This window comes from Gossypium hirsutum, chromosome D13 (assembly GCF_007990345.1).
Source record: "Gossypium hirsutum isolate 1008001.06 chromosome D13, Gossypium_hirsutum_v2.1, whole genome shotgun sequence".
Taxonomy (NCBI): domain Eukaryota; kingdom Viridiplantae; phylum Streptophyta; class Magnoliopsida; order Malvales; family Malvaceae; genus Gossypium; species Gossypium hirsutum.
Genome location: NC_053449.1, coordinates 32,850,039 through 32,874,903, shown reverse-complemented (window position 1 = coordinate 32,874,903; position 24,865 = coordinate 32,850,039). Strand labels below are relative to the sequence as shown.

Sequence of the window (24,865 nt, the reverse complement as noted above, 5' to 3'; positions counted from 1 at the left end):
ATTTTTGAAAAATATGAATACTTATAACATAATCTTTCTAATTCATTTTCTTTTGTTAGTTTTACAAACAACTATCTAGAGCTCCTCTATTAAGATTATATTAAAGTTTCAATTATTATTTTTTGGATGATTAACTAGATTCATATTTCCTATTCGACACCAAATCTTATTGAATTAAAAAAAATAAATAATATGTGCATAAATTAAGATAAAAAGTTGGAACAGTAAAACTTGGCCCTTAGGTATCGAAGTTGATTCACGATCATGCTCTAAATTTCCTTTGTTTTTTTTTCCTGCCCTAATGATATAGAAATTCAAAATGAATGAAAAGTTCAAAAGGAAGACATGCTTTCTATATTGATGCGCTAGATTCTTGTTCTTTTTTCTGTTTGGGCCTCCCTACCACATTGCTGGTTTTGAACCCGTGTCGCCTTTTTTTATCTTTTTTTGTTTGTGATTTATCTTTTAGAAATGACTGATTTAAAATAAATAAAAAGTTGTAGGACCTATGCTATGAGCTTTAGAGATCACTACATTGAAGAAATTTCTTTTTTTTTGGAGGAAATTCAATTGTATCCTTTTATATGGTAAAAATATAATTTTATTATTTTAATAATTTATATCTTTATAATTTTTAAAAAATTAAATTAAAGTTTTAGTGACTTTTAAAGAATCAAAGTGTAATTTTATTGTTAATAATTTAAAATTTTATAAATTATAAAAAAGCTTAAATGAGAAAATATCCATTTTAAAGGTTGATTAACTTCGCGACTGACTACACCCTAAGCTTCTTCTTCCTCCCAATAACATGTGTTTCCCCACTCCATTTTCGATTCTCTTTGAATTGTTTGCATTAAAATCCCTTTATTGAAAAAAAGAACCTTAGGTAATTAGAAGATGCTCAAGTTCAAGGGACCATAAGATAGTATCAACGCCATAACATAATAACGCGAATATAAAATAAATTTTTTATCAAATGGGAGAGAAGGGGTTGTGCTTTTCTTTTTTCTTTTTTTTTTGAATTAGATTGTCCAACGTTGGAGGTTAAAATTAAATGTGAAGTGAAATTGAAATTAATACAAATCTTCTATCACGGCACAAGAGCGATACATTCAACACAAAATGGAACTTCAAAACATTTTCATTATTAAACAGACAAATACAGTAGCCCAACACGCAAACACCAATTATCAGCTACAAAAGATAAAAATGCAAATAACATTAAAAAAAAAACAGAACACTTAAAATTATATTATTTCATTTTGCATAGCCATTCGAATTGCGCCGAAGACATTGCGCAATTCATCGGGTGAGGGAAGGCTTTGCTTGACGCTCGGAACTTGCAGAAAGTTTTTGATCCATGCATCCAAACAAGGAAATTTGGTTGACTCCATTACTTTGAAACCCCCAATTTCTTCAATAAACTGCAACCAATATGCAATCCATCCCGCTACGATATCAAAATATCCAATTCCTTCGTCTCCACTGAAATATTTTTTTCCTTGAAGCTCTTGTTCCAGTAATTTTAAGCCCTCCATCGTCGACTCCATCGCCTTCGCTCTATCATCTCCGGTCGAAACAAATGCTTTCTTCGATGCTTCCATCAACTACACCCACAAGTTTCCCATAATGAAATTTTAATTAATTGTGAAAAAAATAAAAATTCTTAAATTTGTTCATAAATTGAAATCAATATATATCATCACCTTGTCATCAATAAACGCAGCCCAGAAACGAACATTTGCTCTCTCCCGAGGATCCTCCGGCAATAAAGGCCTTTCTTTCCATGTTTCATCAAGGTATTCGAGGATGATTTTGGATTCGGCGATGGGCTTTCCGTCATGAACGAGTACAGGAACTTTTTTGTGAACTGGGTTCAGTGCCAGAAGCAATGAACTCTTATGAACAAGGTCTTCTTCAATGAACTCATATTCAACGCCCTTCAACTTCAGTGCCCATACAACTCTTTGCGTAAACATGCTCTGCTTTGTCCCCAACACCTTCAAATCTTCAGCAGCACCTGCCATGATTTTCTTGATTCTACTGACTAAAGAAAGTTAATCAGTTAATCACTAATTGCAGATATGAAAACATATATATAGATCCTTTTAGTAAATTTACGTTTACTACCTCAATTTTAAAAAATTATAAAATATCATTTAATTATTAAAAAAATTATTTAAATCATTAAATTATTTGATAATTTTTTTAAAATCATTAAATTGTTAAATTTTTCTTCCTAATCTGACTAATAAGCTTTAAGTAAAAATTCGGTAAACCAATATTCATAAACAAATAAAAGATAAATATTAAATCTTTTTGACACTATAGTTGATTCACTGTTTAATGCATTTTATTAATTGATCACAGGAATGATAGTTTAATAGATGGGTTGTTAAAAGTTAATAATATTATTATATTTCTTCTTATTTATAAAATTTTGAATCAATTTTATATTTTATATTATATAGGTTCAGATTATTTTCTCATTGAATAGACAATCAATTTATAATTAATTAAATATGACGGTATTTTATATATAAATATATATTCCACCTCAACCGGTTGTTCAAATGTATACAGCTAGTTGTTTCAATTAATTTATTTAGGTTAAAATATTCCATCTATTATTTAAAATTTTGAAATTTAATTATTATGTTTTCATTTTCAAGAATTTAATATTTTTATTTTTTAGATTTTAAAATTTAAGTCTAACTATTAATAAAATTAAATTATTTTATTAAATTTACTGATGTGGTATTTTGAAATAAAAAAGGAAAATACTCACTTAGTGATCATGTAACTATAAAAGATGATGTTATAATGAACTTAAGTTTAATAAAACAATTTTAACATTATTAATAGTTGCATATAAATTTTGAAATTTAAAAAAGAAATTAAATTCTTAAAAATAATAATGACTAAATTTTAATTTTTTAAATAATATAAAATTTTATCACGTATTTTAATCAATTATTTATTTTGAGAGGGGAAAGAGGAAAGAAAGAACACCCAAGTCAATAAAATTTCTATACCAATCTAAACCAAGTCAAGTCAATAATTATTGATAAATAGTAATGACCAAAAACATATTGATAAATAATGACTCGTTATATGCGTAAGTTTAAGAATTTAGAATATTGATATTGGTGTATTATAATGCATAATTATTATGTGCTTTTGGGTTAGTTTGACAGTGCAGTCGCAAAAGGTCTAAAGTTGGAAGGAGTATAAATTTTTTTTTTAAGTTTTGAATATGTGAAAAAAAATTAATTAAAATAAATTAATTAAATGTTTAGAACTTTTAATTTTTCACTATAAATGTTTTATTTCTTATGGCTCAAAATTTTTTTAGCTTTTATTTTATTATATTTTATAGTTTTTTTAAAAGGGACCCACTTTATTGTTTCGCTTAGGACTAGAGGTGATCATGGATTCAGCTACCCGGCCCGGCCCAACGGCCCGCTCAAAAAACGGGAGGGTTCGGGTAAAAATATAGGCTCAAAATATGGGTTTGGACAAAAAACTAGGCTTGTTTAGAAAACGGGCCGGGACTCGGGTAAAATTTTTTTGGCCCGGGAAATTTTTTTATTTTTAATAATATATATTTTTTATTTTTAATCAAATATATATTTTTATATATATTTAATATGGGTCGGGCTGGGTCAGGCTCGGGCTTAGCAATTTTCTTTTGGGCCGGGCTAGGACAATTTTTTAGGCCCATGTGGTAGGCCATGTGATTGAACATGAGCATGTGATCGACGAGACTGGCCATGTGCGATTCATGGGCCGGGCCGAATTGGGCGTGTGGGAATATTGGGTCAAGTTGTGAGATCCACTCGGCCAAGGCCATTTTGGGCCGTGTGGGCCACACGAGCGTATGAGCCTACCTAGGCTTGCAACATGGGCCTGTGGGCCCATTTTCACTGTTTGACTGCTAAGGTTGCATGGATCGCCCAAGTCGATTGTGAACCTACTGTAGGGTCGGTAAGTTTACCTAAACCCTTAATTGACTAAAATAATTGAAAGACTGTTATATGCCTATATGAGATAGATATGTATGTTTGTATGTTGAGCATGCTAAATACCTTATACTTATTATTACATGATGCCATGACATGTCTTTATGATGCATTGCATTGGGTGGGGGTTATTTTGATCGAAGAAAGTGTACTGAAAGGCCTCAAGCCTAATTTACTGGCAGCTCAACTGCAAAATTACTGTCTAGTGTTGCGTTCGGTACTTTTTGGAGTATAAGGATGGGTGGGTTGATTATATCCCCTTATGGAGTGTAGGGTTGGACGGAGATGGAGTGTAGAGGCTGGCTGGGTAGGACCTCTATGTTGTATAATCTGTTACTGTACTGATTATTGTTACTGTAATGGGCCAAGGCCCAAACACATGATTGCTTGTGTGTTGAGATGGGCTAAAGTCCAAACTGGTATTGTCTCTGACACTGAAAAGGGCTTAGGCCCAGATTGTGATTGCTTTCTGTTTGTTTGCTTTATATGGGATTACATACTGAGTTTTTGTAAACTCACCCTTCTGATTTGACTGTACAGGTAATCCCCAAATATTGGCGGATCGGTGCGACGAAGGACTCAGCAGTGGCCACACGACCTATTTAATTTGACTTAGCACTTAATTTTAATTTTGATTTTATTTTGGGGGTATTTTATTGTAATAATGGCCTCTTTGGATTTTTATTTTTAATTTGAGATTTATATCGTTTTGGTTTATAACTGTTTGTGATAGGAATAATCGAGTTTTCAAAATGAATCAAATGTTTTAACAAAATATACAAAAATACGTAAACTATCTTAAAAGCTTCCGCATAGATTAAACGTTTTGAAAATTTTCGACTGATTAATTAAGACGACTTTAGAATTAATAAGAAATTCTTAAAATTTTCTAAGTGGAAATTATTTTAATCAAAGTTACGGCTTTCCAACACAACCTAATGTTTTCAAACACACTACCATGTGACATCGCCAGATTCAGCCATAATGTCCAGGCCAGATTTTGGGTGTTACATTTAGTGGTATCAGAGCCAGGTTGCAAAACTCGACTGTGGATTTGGGCTTTTAAGATTCAATTCTCTAAGAACTGATTTTTAAATGACGTGAAATGATTTTACTAAATGTGTGGCATATCGAATCTCTAGCGCCGATCCTGTAAGTTTTCTGAACTAATATCTGTTTAAAAACTGGAAATGCTATAGATAGTATATACTGTGACTACTATAGATAGACTGTACTAAAAATACTCAAGTTAGTGTATACTGATACTGTGTAAAACCGATAAACACTGGTAGACATTGCGTCGTACGAAAACAAATGTTACACTTTTGATACTGTTTTCATAAAATATCTGTTAATAAACACTGGAACTGTAAACTGATGCATAAAATAGTAAATACAGATTAACGCGAATAGACAATGAGCACAAGAGGTACTTGCGAACGGGGTATAAAAGGCCGTGGTAGAGGCTATAGAGGTGCTCGAGCTGAGTCCTTATCTTCTGGCATTTTGCCTAATTTGGATACAAGTGAGACACCGATTTCACCTGTGGCTGAGACTGAGTCTCATGATCGAGCGGCTGGGGATGATGCACTGTCCCAAGCCATGTTAAGGATTTTAGAGAGGGTCAGTTACAGAACAACTCTAGTCTAACGGAGCTAAGCTTTTCAAGGGTATTGCTAAAGTTGCCCCTAATATGGCAAAATATTGGATAGGGGCCACAGAGAGAATTATGGACGACCTAGACTGGACCCTTGAGCAAAAATTAAAGGGTCATATATCGCTGCTACGAGATGAGGCTTATCAGTGGTGGCTCACTGTTAAGGAGGGCACCCAGCTCGATCGATTGACTTGGGAGTTCTTTAAGACTACTTTCCAGGGGAAATATATGGGGCCCAACTATGTGGATACCCGTAGGAGAGAGTTCTTGAATTTGATTCAGGGGGATAGATCAGTGGCTGAGTATGAGGCCGGGTTTTTACGACTGAGTCGCTATGCACGTGGTATGGTGGCGACTGAGCACGAGCGATGTGTTCGCTTCGAGTGATACGAGTCATAAAGGCCCAACTCAAGTTCAAGAACGTGATGGACCCAAATTACCACAAGGCCCAATAACGAGATCAAAGGCCTGACAAATACGTTCCAAACTAAATGAGACCATTCAAGAGTTTGTTAGCAAGGCCTTAGATGCGTACACGAGGGAACGAGAAAATCAAGATTCACTTTCTTGTTTTCAAGAAAATCAAGAAACTGAATCTTGGCCCAATTTTGCTGTTTGGAGCGATTTCAAGAATCAAGAAAATCAAGATTTCAAATCTTGGAAATCTTTGTCCAAGAAACCGAATCTTGCAGCCAAAATACATTGGATCTCCGTTACGAGCATCAACGACCCAATTTCGGTAGGAGACGGATGACAAGCCCAAATTCTTAAAGGTGAGGCCCAATAAGAAGATTCCAAGCCCAATCAAGAAATCCACACATACTTAGTTGAAAATCAAGCCAAATTGTCAAAGGGCCCAATTTGTAAACATTTTAATTGTTAATTTAATTTTTAGGCTCTAGGAATATTACATGTTAAATTCGGCCCAAAACAATCCATTTAAGTGCATGGCCGAATTTCCTTTATTATTTTTATTAATTAGGTTTAATTTTTAAGTTTCCTAATGAGATTAGGATTAGTTTAAGGCCTATTTAAAGGATGGCCGGCCACCCCTTGTACTCACTACTTAGAGATATATCAAAATTTCTGATTTGTTAAGTGCAGAATTTTCTTTGGGGTTTTCTCCAAGAATTCTCTCTTGAGTGAGTGTTCTTTAGAAGTTGTTTTAACAATCTTGTGATTGTGGGAGCCATCTTCAACCTTCTTCTTGCCATCGATATTCTTTGGAGGGGAGATTAGAGCCATTTGAAGAGAGTTGTGAAATCTTTCGGGATTTCAAGGCTTCTTAGGATTTATCTTGGGTTTATTTGCTGTTCAATTTCTTTTCTTTATTTCTGCTTGTGTCGAATCTTTAACTAATCTATTTGCTATTCTTTTTGTGTTTCCAGCCCTCTTCCATCTTAAAGAATCGAATAACACTCTTCTTGTTGGCAGCAAAGAATCGGTCATAAAATCCCCAACTTCTAGGGTTCTTACCGATTTTTACATATTCTGTTTGGGGGCCATTCGATTGCTGAAGTTTGGGGAAACCATCTTGGCTGTTCAATTGGGCAGCATCGCAATCTTTTGTTCACTTCCTGAATCGTTCTATTCCATCGATTTCTTTCTTGTCTTCTTGCCGCACCAACCCTTAGATTCCATTAAAAATTCTGATTGTTTTAATTTGCTTACTGTTTTGGTGTTATTGGACAGATTCGGCTTGTGGGGAATCAATCTTGGAGATCAATTTCGTATTCTTGCATTCTCAAAAACATCTATTCATAAGTTCTTTCATTCTTGGTTGTTCTTAGCTGTTTTGGGGATTTTAATTCCAGATCTGATTTGTGTTAATCTTATTCTTTGTTTTGATTTCAGATCTATTCGTTTAGAGCCTCGTAGGAGTTTTCCTCATGACTTGGCAAATCGATCTTGGTCCGTGCACAACCCTCTATCATTTGGTATCAGATTTTGGGCGTTTTGGGTGTTCTTGGTTGATTTCTAAACTGGTCTCTATTTTTTAAATTACAAACAGCAGTTTTACCCAGAAAAAGTTTTCGAAAAAAATTCATTTGAGTGGGTAAACGTTGTCTGATTGATCTAAAATTTTACATACATATTTGTGTCACTGTTATTGAATATAAAAAAATTAATCTCGCAAAAAAATCAGTCGAAAAAGTCAAAAAAATCAAAAAAGACGAAATCCAATAAAAATTTTAAAAAAAAATTCAGCGGGTTGAATTTGGTGCCCAAACTTTCCAGATCAAAAATTAAATATTAAGGACATTCCAGATTTAATTTCATGATTTTTAGAGATCGGGAACACCTCGAACGAAGCTGTCAAGTTACTCCGCAGTTTTTCGGGTTTTCTGGTTTTATCAATAATTTTTATTGATTCATAGCTGTAGGTTTTCATTTGTTTGCCTTTATTCTCCCTTTACATTATCTAACACCTTATTGCTTCTTGTGTTAGTAGAACTTTTAAAGTGTGCACAATTCTTCCTCAGTGCGACACAAATCAATTGGTGTCTCGTCAGTTTTTGGCATCCTAGTGTAAATTAAGACTCTTTGGTAGTTCGGTTCAAACAGTTTCTAATTGGTTGATATAAACTCTACTAAAGAACTCACAAGACTGAATTCTACCTCATTAAGAATTTAATTTTTCTTTTTGAGTGATTAACGGTGAGGTTTGCTAATTTTTATTTTTGAGTGTTGAGTGTTATTTTTTGCAGGTTTTTAGAAAATGTCTAAAGGTGATAATAATGATGAAACATTTAAAAAATTCCAACAACAGTTGGACGAACAGGCTGCTGCGCTTCGAGCTTTGACTGCTACCATTAATAAGGTGCGATTGAATCAGAGTCTCAATATCGAGATCCAATTAAAGAAGATATGGATAACCAGCCTCCTGCTCATAAGCACGGTCCTAGACGTGTCACTAGAACTGATGTTGATTTTCATGATCGTGGACAACCCTCTTTGGCAAAACTGAAGTTCACAATTCCCCAATTTCGTGGTAAGAATGATCCAAAAGCTTATTGTGAATGGGAATCTAAGATTGAACTTATGTTTCGGTACTATAAATGTCCAGATAATGAAAATGTGGCATTAGCAACGCTGGAATTTTCAGATTATGCATTAAGTTGGTGGACTCAACTTGGGGTAAATCGTCATCGGAATTATGAATGTGAGATTTTTACATGGGATGAGTTGAAACAGATTATGCGTAAAAGGTTTATTCCACCTCACTACTATAGAGAAATTAAAACAAAGCTGAGAAGACTTGTTCAAGGTAGTAGGACGGTGGATGAATATTTTAAAGAGATGGAGATGCTCATTCAGAGAGCTAATGTGGAAGAGGATGAGGAAACAACAATGGTTCGATTTATTGATGGTTTGAACAGGCCGATAGCTAATACATTGAGGCTACAAACTTACATTGATTTGGAAGAAGCAGTTCATAAAGCCATTGAGATCGAGCAACAATTAAAGGAACAAAGGTTTGGTTCCTTCTCTGCTTCACAATATTACTGAGGTAACAATTCCAATTCTGATTTTAAGAGTTCAAACTCACCTTTCGTTACTAATAAATCTTCTTTGAGTAATGGAAGTAAGCAATCAGATTGGAAAAAAGGGGCTCCTGTTAAAATGCAAACACCTTCTAAGTAGCCCAATTTAGGTGATTCGAGTGTGAAAAGGACTCGTGAGATTGAATTCTTTAAGTGCAAAGGGCGTGCTCATTATAGTAGGGAATTCCCTAACACAAGATTACTCCTTCTGAAAGATAATGGTGAGTACACTTCCGACACTGATAAAACAGATCCAGATATGCCAGAACTTGTGGATGACAGTGACAATGGCGAAGAGTTGGTCGAACCACCAAAAGAAGAGGACTTTGCTGATTTTCAATGCCTTGTAGTGCGCCGAACCCTTAACATCCAGATAAAAGATGATGATAACCAAAGGACCAATATTTTCCATTCTTAGTGTTTTATTAAAGGTAACTTATGTTCACTCATTATTGATAGTGGAAGTTGCTCGAATGTAGTGAGTAGCTATTTGGTGGATTCTTTAAAGTTGCCTTGTACCAAACACCCTAAGCCATATCATCTTCAGTGGCTTAATGAATGCTCTGAAGTTAAAGTTACGAAACAGTCATTGGTCACTTTTAAGCTCGGCAATTATGAGGATGAAGTATGGTGTGATGTGGTCCCAATGCATGCGGCACACTTGCTCCTTGGACAACTTTGGCAATTTGATCGTGATGTTACACACCAAGGTAAACTTAATCGAAACTCCCTTGTGTTTAAAGGTAGAAAATTTACTTTTGCTCCTTTAAATCCCACTGATGTATATAAAGATCAATTGAAGATGATGAAATTTTGTGAGGGGTAAGGGAGAAAGGACAAGTACAAAAGACAAAGAGAAAAGAGGCTAGTAGTGGAAAAAGTCAAAATTTAAAAAGCCCAAAGGTGAGTGAATCCACAAGTGGTAAAATGAGCGGAAAAAAATTTTTGGCAACAAAAAAAGATGTAAGGAGAGCCCTACTCAATAAACAACCTTGTATCCTTGTGAGGTTTAGGCAAAATTATTTATCTTTATCTAACATTAACGAAAATTTGCCTAGTGTGTTTCAGTCTCTTTTGCAGGATTATGAGGATGTTTTTAGTGAGGGCCCTAAAGGTTTACCACCTTTAAGAGGGATAGAGCATCAAATTGACTTAGTACCCGGAGCTTCAATACCAAACGACCAGCCAATAGATGCAATCCCGAAGAGACAAAGGAATTGCAAAGGCAAGTTGAGGAATTACTAGACAAAGGGTACATTCATGAGAGCCTAAACCCTTGTGCTGTTCCGGTCTTATTGGTACCAAAAAAAGATGGTACGTATCGTAGTGTGTTGATTGCTGCCCAATCAACAAAATAACGGTAAAGTATCGACATCCAATTCCTAGACTTGATGATATGCTTGATGAATTACATGGTTCAATTATATTTACAAAAATTGATTTAAAAAGCAGTTATCATCAAATTCGAATGAGGGAAGGGGATGAATGGAAAACAGCCTTTAAAACAAAATTTGGTGGCGACTGAGTACGAGCGATGTGTTCGCTTCGAGTGATACGAGTCATAAAGGCCCAACTCAAGTTCAAGAACGTGATGGGCTCAAATTACCACAAGCCCAATAACGAGATCAAAGGCCTGACAAATGCGTTCCAAACTAAATGGGACCATTCAGGAGTTTGTTAGCTAGGCCTTAGATGCGTACACGAGGGAATGAGAAAATCAACATTCACTTTCTTGTTTTCAAGAAAATCAAGAAACCGAATCCTGGCCTAATTTTGCTGTTTGGAGTGATTTCAAGAATCAAGAAAATCAAGATTTCAAATCTTGGAAATCTTTTTCCAAGAAATCGAATCTTGTAGCCAAAATGCATTGGATCTCCGTTACGAGCATCAACGACCCAATTTCGGTAGGAAATGGATCACAAGCCCAAATTCTTGAAGGCAAGGCCCAATAAGAAGATTCCAAGCCCAATCAAGAAATCCACACATACTTAGTTGAAAATCAGGTCAAATTGTCAAAGGGCCCAATTTGTAAACATTTTAATTGTTAATTTAATTTTTAGGCTCTAAGAATATTACATGTTAAATTCGGCCCAAAACAGTCCATTTAAGTGCATGCCCGAATTTCCTTTATTATTTTTATTAATTAGGTTTAATTTTTAAGTTTCCTAATGAGATTAGGATTAGTTTAAGGCCTATTTAAAGGATGGCCGGCCGCCCCTTGTACTCACTACTTAGAGATATATCAAAATTTCTGATTTGTTAAGTGCAGAATTTTCTTTGGGGTTTTCTCCAAGAATTCTCTCTTGAGTGTTCTTTAGAAGTTGTTTTAACAATCTTATGATTGTGGGAGCCATCTTTAACCTTCTTCTTGCCATCGATATTCTTTGGAGGGGAGATTAGAACCGTTTGAAGGGAGTTGTGAAATCTTTCAGGATTTCAAGGCTTCTTAGGACTTATCTTGGGTTTATTTGCTGTTCAATTTCTTTTCTTTATTTCTGCTTGTGCCGAATCTTTAACTAATCTATTTTCTATTCTTTTTGTGTTTCCATCCCTCTTCCATCTTAAAAAATTGAATAACACTCTTCTTGTTGGCAGCAAAGAATCGGTCGTAAAATCCCCAATTTTTAGGGTTCTTGCCGATTTTTACATATTCTGTTTGGGGGCCATTCGATTGATGAAATTTGGGGAAACCATCTTAGGTGTTCAATTGGGCAACATCGTAATCTTTTGTTCACTTCCTGAATCGTTCTATTCCATCGATTTCTCTCTTGTCTTCTTGCCGCTCCAACCCTTAGATTCCATTAAAAATTCTGATTGTCTTAATTTGCTTACTGTTTTGGTGTTCTTGGACAGATTCGGCTTGTGGGGAATCAATCTTGGAGATTGATTTCGTATTCTTGCATTCTCAAAAACATCTATTCATAAGTTCTTTCATTCTTGGTTGTTCTTAGTTGTTTTGGGGATTTTAATTCCAGATCTGATTTGTGTTAATCTTATTCTTTGTTTTGATTTCAGATCTATTCGTTTAGAGCCTCGTAGGAGTTTTCCTCGTGACTTGACAACTCGATCTTGGTCCGCGTGCAACCTTCTATCATCGAGGATGGCCTCAAGGATAATCTAAGGGTTCTGATAGCTCCACGGAGGGAGCAAGATTTGTTGCTTTGGTTGATAAGGCGAAGATCGCCGAGGAAGTAAAGCACATTGATCACCAGAACCGTGACAGAGGGAGAGGTAGGAAGAAGAGGGATTCGGAGCCCTCGAGTTCCGTTCTAAGGCTTAAGAAAAAGGCCAGAGTTGATGAGCCGATGAGAGTTAGGGCTCCCATTGCTGCTACTAGATAGCCGCTGTGTACTGGCTGTGGTAGGCACCATTGGGGTGAGTGTTGGAAAAGAACTGGGGCATGTTTGAGGTGCGGTTCTCTAGAGCACCGTATTAGAGAGTGTCCACGGAGGTCCGATCAGATGCAAGCTCCAGATAATGATACTGCACAGCCACCAAGAGTAGTATATCAGCCACCGAGAGACCAGGAACATGCCAGAGGTGGTAATGGTTATGGCCGTGGTCAGAGAGCACTGGGTAGAGGTGCTGGATATACTGAGGCGAGGCAGTCGACTCTAGTTTATGCTGCTCACCACCGAGAGGATAGAGATGCTCCGGATATCATTACGGGTATGTTCTTTATTTATAATGTACCATATACTGCACTGATAGATATAGGATCCACTCACTCTTATATAGCTTGATCTGGAAACTTGGGTATACTGGTTGAGAGCACTACGAGTGAGGTCACTGTACTAAGTCCGTTGGGGCAGTCAATAAGGGTTAACAAACTATTTAGAGATGTTCCTCTAGAGGTTCAAGGAGCTATCTTTTTGGTTGATCTGATGGAAGTACCTTTTAGGGAATTTGATATGATACTAGGAATGGACTGGTTGGTTAATCACCGAGTGAGCTTAGATTGTGCCACAAAAAGGGTTGTACTCAGAACTACAGAAGACAACGAGGTAGTCGTATTTGAGGAGAGTCAGAACTACTTATCAAATGTGATTTCTGCATTGAAGGTCGAAAAGTTGGTTCGTAGGGGATATGAGGCATATCTAGCTTACGTTAGTGTTTCAGATTCTGGGAATACTTTAATTAAGGATGTCAGGACGGTTAAGGAGTTTCCAGACGTTTTTTCTGAAGAGCTACCTAGGTTACCTTCGAATCTTGAAATAGAGTTTGGGATTGAGCTCCTTCCTGGTACAGCTCTGGTGTCAATTTCCCCCTATAGAATGGCACCAAAAGAGCTTGTGGAGCTTAAGGCCCAGATTCAAGAGTTACTGGATTGTGGGTTCATTCGTCCTAGTGTGCCTCCGTGAGGAGCACCAGTATTGTATGTGAAAAAGAAGGATGGATCCATGCGTATGTGTATTGACTACTGTCAACTGAACAAGGTGACCATCAAGAATAAGTACCCTCTACCGAGGATAGATGATCTTTTTGACCAGTTCCGAGGGCTGTACTATTTGGCTAAACCAAAAATTTTGGAAATTTTATGGTAAGAGGATATATGAGTCTAGTTTCAAGGAAAATTTACGGATCTAAATTTTGAGTTTTGTAACTCCAGTTATAATTAAATTAGTGACTGTTACGCAGATGGACAGTTTTATTGTGAATAGTGAAATAAATTATTTTGAGTTGCTTAAGTATTCAGAAAATTTTTAATGCTCCCGGTTTGGACTCGAACCATATCTGTTGCATGTTTTAGGGTCTCGAGGGTTCTTTTCAGGGATATTGAACGTGAGCGAATTAATTTTAAAAGTAAATTTTATGCTCCGAGCTAGTAAGTTAAGTCAGATAATGCCTCGTGCTCGAATCCGACAATGGCCTCGGGTAAGGGGTGTTACATTGAATTTCTCTCATTCGAGTTTCCCTCAGTGTAAAAGTAAGATTTGCTTGATTGAGCTTCATTCAATATAACAGTAAGATTTGCTCGATTGAGATTCATTCAGTATAACGGTAGGATTTGCTCGATTGAGCATACTTTCAATATGTAATGCAACATTCATTAAGAGCATCTTAAGAGGAATGTACGAATTTTAAGAGTGTAAGTAAACATATGAACTTACTAGACTGATTTGTTGGAGATTCTAAAGTATAGAGACTACTCCACAGTTTTTCCTTTTCCACGATTATCAGCACGTTCTTGATCTAGAAACAATAAATTTCATTCCATCAATTAGATTAACAACACAATTTGATCCTTTCATGCAACTATGTCCTTTTGGCAAATTACCTATTTTCCCCTTAACTTTCCATTTTTATTCAATTCAATCCTTAGGCCCTAATCATACAATTCACCCATTTTTCCTAAACACCCACAATATCCAAAAATTCTATAACTTCATATCAGTCCTTGTTTGCAATAATTTCATCTCGAGTACAAACAATTTATCATTTAATCAATTTAGGCCCTAAACTTTAAAATCTACAAAAATCATTTTTCAGAATAATCTAATCTATCAACAATGCTCCATATTTTATCATAAGCTTTAAGAAATAACTTTATTCATCAATGGAAACTTTTATAACTTTTAACAGTTTCACAAATTGGTCCTTGATTTAGCTAGATTAAGCTAATACGAACTCAAAAACATAAAAATTACTACAAGTGAGCATCAATACACTTACCAAGTAAGGCTTCAATTGAAAAACTATGATAACCCTAGGTTTTCTTGCCTATTCCTTGAGGAAGAATGTAAGATTGCAAAAATATCATCTTTCTTTAGTTTAATTTAATATATATACTATGGTATATATGTAATTTTGACAACTTCCTTAATTAACCTTAATTAATATATGTTTAAGCCTAATTAAGCCATCCACTTATGCAAATCATCATTCAATTCCACTAACAAAATTCCTATGGGTTAAATTACCCATTTAGCCCCTTTAATTTAACTACTCAATTTTTTTTTAGTTTTTACGATTTAGCCCTTTTTACTTAATAAACTATCTAAACGATAAAATCTCTCAACCAAAATTTAATATGACTCTATAGACCTTATAAATATATTAATTAAATAATATTTACAAATTATTTTGTCAGAATTATGGTCTTGAAATCACTATTTTTAACACTATTGAAAATTGGCTTGTTACATTAGCTTTTAGTTATAGGTTGAATTGTCATTTATATAAGCCTGAATTCAACATCTTTAGCACACAACTTCAACAACTAACATCCATTTAGAGTTGAGTTCGGGAACTCACCTGGAAGTAAACGTCAATTCTTTCCACTAAGTTAGTAACACCCCTCACTCGATGGAACAACAGAAATGTGCATGCGTATACAATCTTATCAAGTAAAAAAGTGACAAGAACGTCGAGTTATTGTACCTATAGGGACTGTGCAAATGAATATTTATGAAATGTAAAATTAAACAATTTGGAGATGAAAAATATGTTGATTTGAAAGGTGCTATAAAAACTAAAAATTATCTAAATAATTAACTAAGAAAATAAAAAGTAAAAATTTCAATGCACGATTTCTAAAAACGAGTTTAATCAATATGACATAAATGTGTTAGATCAATTTTATTCTTTAACTTAGAATTATTAAAACTATGTTCGTGTTGTTACGAATAATTTCACAGCAACTATGTAACTTGTTAACTAATGCACATACTTACTTATTAAAACCCATTAATCTCTTAAATATATCTCTATGTCAATTCAAACAATTAATCAAATTTTTACAAGCAAGTATAAGATTAAATGAGGTAACAATATATCTTTATATTGAAACAATTTAATCACAATAATCTTACAAGTTATGCAAGGCTAATGTATTACTTAATACCATCTCGAATTTAACCCTCAACTACCTTAGAATATTAAACATGCACCAATTAAATATTGTATCCATTAATTACAATTTCAATCATTTTAATAATTAATTTAATTTCTATCTTACTATTAAAATGCAAGCATAACATAAGAATGATTTTATTTGATTGAACAATTTACCAAGACCTAATAATAACACAAACACATTTTAACAATCTAAGTGGACAGAATGCAATTAATCTAACACGAAAAAATTTTAAGTCATTTTAATTAATTCAAGAACAACAACACAAAAAATATTCATGTTCATGATCACAACATAAATAGGAAAGAATAAAGGGAAGGGAACTAGAAAACAAATATCGGTGTTTCTCTGAAGCCAAACTAGTTCACTCCTCTTCTTCCTTGCTCATTTTGTCGATCAAACACCTTCACGAACACTTGAATGCTACTACTCCAAGGGGAATTCTAGCTCCTTTTCAAGAAGGTAAATCGGAAAAGGTAGGAAGGCAAAGAAAATGGGAAAACAAGAAAAGGAATGGAAGAGAGAAAAGGGAGAATGATGTGTGAAGTGAGGGATGAAAAATGATGAAGTGCGGGAGGCTATTTATACTTGAGATTGGCAGATCAAGTTGGCTAAAAATAGAAATCAATCCCTCATCATATGACCAGCCATGCAAGTGGAAGGAGCAGTTGAGTTAGAATTTGCTATTTTTAGCTTGTGGTTAAAATATAATGCATGAAAAGGGGAGGGTTTGAATGACATTTTAGGAAAATTTCAAGGGATAACTTGAAAATGTTAAAATCAGCCAAAATAAGCTGATTGGGTCAGCAACATAGGCCGATTTGGGATTCTCTTTTGGTCTTGTCCATCCTCCCTCTTTACTTGCTCAATCCAGACCCTTTTCTCTACTTTCAGTTGCCCGTTTTTCCTGATAAAAATTAAATCAGACCAAGTTATTCGAGGAAGTCCAAAAAATTAAATGTACTTCATCCATGGTTATTAATTCATCATCTTGTGCTCCCAAGGTGCCTCATAAATTAATTCTTCCAAGGTAACTGACAAGTTGATTTTTCACCCTTTGTGCAAAAATGTCAAAAATAACCCAATTATGCAAAATTATTATAAAAATAATTAAAATCCAAAATGTTTTATAAACTAAGATTAAATTAATTATTTTACAATAAAAGTATTAAATTCGACAGAAATTACTTAGAAACTACATGAATTAGTGCTCAAAATGTGCTAAAAAAGTCTATATATTTTAGTGTTTCCACACCCCCAAACATAATTCATTCCTCATCCCGAGTAATGCACAAATTGCAACAGAAATTTTAAGAAAATCACCTCTGAAAATTTTCTTCAAAAATCATTTACCCAAAATTATGAGTTTAGTGCAATTATGATCAAGAACAATAATTTTGAAATTATGCAACTAGAGTATACATATTGTTCAAATTATCTAAATTATTATCATGATAGCAATAGACTAAATGTTTTCCCAAAAAGATATGCTAAATTCTTACCAATTAAATTTTATTTCCTCATTTAAGACTAAACTACAATCCCTAAGTTTAATTATGCCTTCATAATTTGAGTTTAGTCATTTCTCTCCACTAATGTAGTCAACACAAAAATCTAGATCAATAGGTCTTTTACATAAGTTGTAACATGGCTTGGTTAAGGGTAAGTAAAAGATAAATAATTTTAAGCTAAAACCATAGACTCAGATTGCATCGGACCTTCAGAATAAATACCTCCAAATTAACCAACTAATTTTGCACTCGAGTACACATGTTCCTTGTACATCTTATTTTTTTCGAGTACGTATGCTCTTTTTATTAACACGAATGAGCATATTACTGCATGTACTACAATATCGCTGAGCATTTGATACTTCTTCTCAACACCCCCAAACTTATTTTCAGATAATATTCTGAATAGACTTAGTCTAGTGTTTGGGACAAAATCAAGATAAATATGAGAGAAGAGATGGCTTATTATTGCAAGATTCGAATAAAATCAGGTCATATAGTCTTAAAGTTGGGTTTTAAGGGATAAATATTCATTAAAGTTATCTTGAATGGCTCAAATGGTCCAAACAAAGTTTGTTTAAATCATTTTCAAAATTCCATGCCTATTAGGATTTCGCTCAAGAAATTACTAAGTCAATTTTAGAGACTTAAACTTTCATGCATGCTTAGCTTTTCTAAGAAATTAAAAATTTTATGGTTCGATTTACATATTTTATTAAGAGCAACATTTATGTCATAATTTAGCTAACATAGCAATTATTGAGTTAATAGAACTTCATTTATACTAAAGTTTAGCATAATTAACAAAAATTCAAATTTTTGAACAAAATATAACTTAATCATAATTATAAGAAAAATGTATTCTGAAAAAAAAATTCAATTTTTTGCTCCCCTCTACTTAGGATGAACAATGCCCCCATTGTTAAAAACAATAGAAAGAAAAAAATATAGAAGTGAATAGATAATGTACACCAGGTAGGATCCCAAGAAAAGGAGGTGAGTCATGTTTAACTACTTAAATACCAAGCTTTTCCTAGGGAGATCTAATCCTAGACATGTACATATCTATTGTCACACTTCTTATTTTGCAAATTGTTTAATTTTATTAATGATTTCAACTTCTTATTTTATTATGCGAGAAATAGAAATATCCTAAAAGAAATAAGCCTAAAAACTTAAAATACCCTAAAATTTTAAAATAAAATAAAGGCAAGAACCCCTTTTTTATTTATTTGTAGACCATTTAGAATTTGACCCATCTTTTGCTTCATCGTCCTTGTTTTTGCTTGAATCGCCTTGTTCCTTCCTCGACATTGGAGTCCATGGATCAAATATAAAGTTTGGAAACTCAGGCACAAAAATAAACAGGTTGTGAAATATTTTCTTAAAAGCATCTCTAATTAAGTCATCCCGTATTTTTTAGTATCTCCAATAAGCTTGTTGCTGCCACTACATATGTTACATTAAATTCATCAACTTTGACAGCTCATCTCGAAGATTTGGGCTAGGGGGATGAATTCTAAATGTTGGGGTTTCCATGTCAGGTTCGAAAACTGGTTCAGTTGGCTCTACCAGGTCAAGAATTCCAACTGGTTGCACTGATTTTGATTCTATAGGAACTTCATCTTCTTCGGTTTCATCTCTTGATTCAGCTTGTTGTTGCAGAATAGAATTTCTTGCTAAACAGATAAGGTCCCAATCTGTGATTGTGCCTTAGCTATACCCTGTATTCTTTATCTTTGCAAGAATTTTAGCTTTCAAGTACAAAACTATTATTGTAAAGGGAAAGTAGGTTGGACCAAAACGTCTAGCGGCACAGTTTCAAATTTCTCTTAGAATGATCTTTCCTACAATAATGGTTTTTGCTGTCATAATTGAGTATAGCAAGATCATTTATTCTACTAAAATCGTAGTCCCATGTAAGATAGGTATAAGACTGAACCAAATAAAATAAAATCATACATTCGCTAATAGTGTCAAATATTCTCTTCGACAAGTGTGAGTCCTATGCTTTGACACGGTCCATTTAGAACCTGAAACTATAAGTTCTTCTAGAATTTCTTACAATTTCTTAGCCTTAATAATTTCCATTAAAGACGAATATTCGTCATCTTCGAAATTAGATAAATCAAATAATTCAATAATAGTACTTGAGTTTATTGGTACCTTGATTCCTCGGACAGAGACTTCTTTTAATTCGCTTGTGGTCAAATTTGCATAAAATTCTCGAACTAACTCTTCATCTGCACTAGGTCTTTTCTCACAAAACGCTCCCCAATTTAAAGCTTCAACAACTTGTAGAATGCTCACAATGAAACCAATATAATTACCTTCTTTCAACATAAAACCTTTCTCAGGAAGCATTTATATATTTTTGGAGATGTTGTCGCATCTTGTTTTGGCTTCTTCACAATGGAATTTGTTTTGTGATTCTTCAACTTGGAAAGAGGCATGAGTTCTTTTCCGAGGCATGATTTAACTTGAATATTACACAAGACAAAAACAGATAACAATTTCCCAAAATTTAATTAGAAGTAAAATAAATTAACGGTTCATAAAATAAATTAACGGTTCATAAAATTGAAAAGTTCAATAATTAAATCAAATTAAAATTTGGGGAAAAATGCTTACCACCTTTGTAAAAATTAATAAGAACACAAGACAGTAATATGAAACGGAAACAAGATGGCGTCGGGCTACGGTTGGAGGGAGATGCCTCTTTTCTTTGGCATACATTGGATCGAACTTACCCATGAATTGTCTGAGATGGGGTAAATTATACCCACATCTAACCAATTAATGATTTCTTTCTTTACCACGTCCTTTATAATGGGGTTTAGTCTCTATTGTCCATCAATCATTCCTTTCTCGCCATCTTTTAGGATGATCTTGTGCATGCACGTTGATGGACTAATACCACGGATATCGGCTATGATCCATCTAATAGCCTTCTTAAATTGTTTCAGCACTAAACTAAGTTTCTCTTCTTGCTCTTTAGTTAACTCTGCTGAAATAATCACAGGCAAAGTAAAAGCATTACCTAAATAAACATATTTTAAGTGCGAGGGAAGTACTTTAAGTTCCAATTTACGTGGATCTTCAATCGATGATTTTGATTGGACATAATCTCTATGCTCTAATTCCAAAGATTCAAAGTGGGATTGCAGATTAAATCCCCTTTGGTCAGTCTTTAGCAAGGCTAAATATTCCTCCCCCTCCTCATCACTTGGAGGGTCTGGCGTCAAGATTTGTTCCAATAGGTCCTCAAAAAAGTCGAGTTCCCATTCTATGGCTAACTTCTCTAACTTAAATATTGTAGAACAATCATCAATTGTGTCAAGAAATTGCATAGACTTAGAAATGTTGAACGTTACCTAGTCATTCTTAACACGCATGGTAAGCTTGCCCTTCTGCACATAAATTAAGGTCCTTTCAGTTGCCAGGAAAGCCCTTCCTAAGATGATTGACACCTCATTGTCTGCTCCAAATGCTAAAAAAAGTCAATAGGAAAAATAAACATGTCTACACGTACCAATACATCATCGATTTTTCCTTCTAGATCTACTAATGATCAATCTGCTAACTAAGGCGTAACCGTAATTGGTCTAACCTCACCTATCCCCAACTTTCTGAATATGAAGTTACTTGAGTACATCAAGGAACTTCTTGAACTGGACTTCCTGTTTCTTCTTCTAAAGTCTTTGAGGGTAGGGTGGCGAAGGATTTTTTACTTGAACTGGGCAATTCTTCTGTTGTGGCACTTCTGCATCTAATAAAGATGTTAGTTTATTAGAATTGACTGGTTTAGAAGCTACCTTATTGGATTTTGTAGATTTTGGTTTTGGTGAAGCTATATTTTCAACACTTGGTTGAATTTCCACTGCATCTTGAGCATCAGTTAGGTTCTCTTCAACTTCGACAGTGTTGGGATCTAATGTCTTTCCGCTCCTTAGTGACATTGCCTTACACTACTCCTTCCCTGGATTCCTTGGATTCTCCGTATCACTAGGCAAAGCACCTTTTGGTCGGTTCCTAAGTTCAGTACAAAGTTGACCCACTTGATTCTCCAAATTCCTTAAAGTGGCACCATTCTTTATCATATGTGCCTTCAATAGATTCTCTAAGCTATTAGAAGGTTCAACTTGTGGTGATTTCTGAACTCTTTGGGTAAATCCAGATGGTTGGGTGAGTCTAGGTTGTGCGTAAGTGTTATTGGGTTCAGCCCCTTGGTTACTCCAAGAGAAATTCTGGTGGTTTCGCCAAGATGGGTTATAGAAATTGGATAGTAGTCCCTGCCTACCTTGATTTTGGTTCTGGTTACCCATGTAATACATGGATTCTAGGTTTGATGGGCAATCTCCGAACAAGTGCCCTTCCCCATAGTAGACACAAGCTATATTCTCGATTTATTGGGTAGCTGAGCTGTAATATTTTTAAACCCATTAGTAGGAAAAATTTTAAGCATTGAGGATATAAAAGATACTTGAACTGCAAGTGAAGTGAGAGGATCCACTTCATATACTCCTGCAACTCATCTTGAAGCTGCTCAATTGGTTGGCCATTGGTAATTTTTGTTGAAAATTCTTTCAATTTTTTTATAAACCTCATGATAAGACATAGAAAAGAGAGCACTAATAGCAGAAACATCTACTACCATCTTAGTGTGAGCATTGAGACCGTTATAGAAAGTCTCTAATTGGATGCAATGCGAGATTCCATGATGAGGGCATCTTCGTAATAGTTTTTTAAATATTTCTCATGCCACATACAATGACTCATCATCCATCTGTTGGAAGGTAGTGATCTCATTCTGCAACTTATCATTCTTGCTAGGTGGGAAATACTTCATAAGGAATCGTTCTACTAACTCTTGCCATGTGGCAATAGAATCTGGTGGCAATAAGTTCAACCAAGCTCTAGCTCTGTGCCTTAGTGAATATGGGAACAACTTTATCTTAGTGCATCTTTGGGTACAATGGCTAACTTGAAAGAATCACTCACCTCCATAAAAAATCTTAGATGAAGGTGAGGAACTTCAGTAGGCATTCCGCTGAACTGGCCACTGTCTAAAGCATCTAAAACATGACTAGCATTAGCTCAAATTGTTGTGCCTCGATTTCAGGTCTCCTAATACCCGGGTTAAGCTCATGAAACAATGGCACGGCATATTGTCTTACAGCTTTATCCATATCATCAGCAATAATGATAGGATTTTGAGCACAATTCACTCTATTTTCTTGATTCTCGTTTTCGAAGTTCATCTCTTCAGTCCTTTGAGCTGTTTGTCTTCTTCTTTATTGAAAAGTCCTTTCAATTTTAGGATATACGGGGAGTAAGTCGATAATTCAATCAATACTCATAAACCCCTGAAACAATTACAGAAAAATATTGAAATTAAAATTAAATAGAAAAACAGACCAAAATGTAAAATTAACAATTTCACAAGTAATGTCTTTGAAAACAGTCCTCGACAACGGAGCAAAAAACTTGGAACAACGAAAATGTGCAAGTGTACACAATCATATCAAGTTATAAAGTGACAAAAATGTCGAGTTATCGTACCCACAGGGACTGTGCAAATAATCATTTATGAAATGTAAAATTAAAAAAATTTGTTATGGAAAATATGTTGATTTGAAAGGTGATATAAAAACTAAAAAATTATCTAAACGATTAACTAAGAAAATAAGAAGTAAAAATTCCAATGCATGACTTCTAAAATGAGTTTAATCAATATGACATATATTTTTTAGATCAATTTTATTCTTTAACATAGAATTATTAAAACTATGTTCGTGTTGTTACGAATAATTTCACGGCAACTCGGTAACTTTTTAACTAATTCACATACTTACTTACTAAAACCCATTAATCTCTTGAACACATCTCTATGTCACTTCAAGCAATTAATCAAATTTTTACAAGAAAGTATAAGATTAAGTGAGGTAACAATATATGTAACACCTCTAACCCCTCTCCATCGTCAGATTAGGGTCACAGGCATTACAACATATCATACAATTACTCAATCATAATTACACATATATATACTAGCCATTAACAATATAATATATAGGGGCAGGTCACAAACAATCAGACCATATCATACCAGAATATTATACAATCGAATAGTAATTCATGCTATGCAATGCTAAACTTGGTCTTTCACTGTCTACACTATTATCATTATTTATACTTTGCTAAACTTAATATTCCACTGTTTACACAATTATCACTATTTTTCCCTTCTTGAATGTCAGAATTCGGATGCATACAAGACTATTCCAATTATTAGCATGAGTATAGGGTCATACTCCGTTTATGATTACCTTTTTAATTTATCTTCGATGATGTTAGTGGAATACACTTAATTTAGGTTTGCTAATCCACCCCAATAGAGAGTAAAAATTACTCTTACAACCTTTATTTCGAGTCTACGAGACCTTAAAAGTAGTTTAAAAATAGGCACGGGCTAATTTGAAACAATTTTGGAATTTTAGGAAATAATTACAAAAATTTTGATTTTAGGAGTCACACACCCGTGTGGCCAGGACGTGTGCCTCACACGGCTGAGACACACGCCCGTGTGGCCAGGCCATGTAACTCTCTGACTTGGGTCACATGCCCATGGTGGCTCATGCTCGTGTGGCCAAGTCGTGTGCACCCAAAAGAACCTTAAAACTCAAGTTTACCATTTCTTACTTACTTGGGCACTAAAAAACTCAATTACCAATCGTTTAACCTATTCAAAACACGATTAAACATGCCCAAAATACACCAAATTCATCACTTAATGTGCATAACCAATGTACCCTCATTGGTACCACATTTTATAAGTTCAAACACATCAAGAACACATTAAACATTTAAGACTTTCATTCATATCACATTTACCATATTTGAACTAACTTTCAACTTCTAAAGTTATCAAATATGAAGCTAAGCACATACCAAGCATTATGCTAAGCTACTAAACTTTAAACCATCACATACCAAAATATAAACTAGGCTAACATACCAACATAGCCTCAACCACAACCATATACATATTTAACCATCATTTCACTAGCAACTAAGTTAACCACACCTTATAAACAATATCAACCAAAGACTTCCTAGGTACATGCCATAACAAAATGAAATATCACTACACTTGAGCTCGAAATTTGTGATTTGATGCTGAGTCTACAATAATTTGAACAGTACCTAGCCTATGCACAGAAAACAAAATCGCACACTGAGTAAAAATCAATGGTATTTCTATAATCCGAATA

General features: G+C 34.4%; 1 protein-coding gene and 1 non-coding gene across 2 annotated transcripts; one reads left to right on the top strand and one right to left on the bottom strand.

The window, feature by feature from the left end:
* Window positions 1-1,125: 1,125 nt before the first annotated feature.
* Window positions 1,126-2,078, bottom strand: LOC107918950 (probable glutathione S-transferase). The gene is made up of 2 exons (XM_016848510.2): window positions 1,707-2,078; window positions 1,126-1,607 (listed from the first exon to the last, which is right to left on the bottom strand). Exons 1-2 carry the CDS (start codon window positions 2,025-2,027, stop codon window positions 1,248-1,250), a joined length of 681 nt encoding a protein of 226 aa, XP_016703999.1. The 5' UTR covers window positions 2,028-2,078; the 3' UTR covers window positions 1,126-1,247.
* Window positions 2,079-22,303: 20,225 nt separating this feature from the next.
* Window positions 22,304-22,409, top strand: LOC121225952 (small nucleolar RNA R71). The gene has a single exon (XR_005923855.1). It is a non-coding gene; the product is annotated as a small nucleolar RNA R71 (small nucleolar RNA).
* Window positions 22,410-24,865: the final 2,456 nt, after the last annotated feature.

Coding starts and splice junctions, on each gene's coding strand:
- LOC107918950 (XM_016848510.2), bottom strand. CDS start 2,027: ATGGCAGGTGCTGCTGAAGATTTGAAGGTGTTGGGGACAAAGCAGAGC. Junction 1,608..1,706: donor CTGCGTTTATTGATGACAAG/GTGATGATATAT, acceptor TTGTGGGTGTAG/TTGATGGAAGCATCGAAGAA.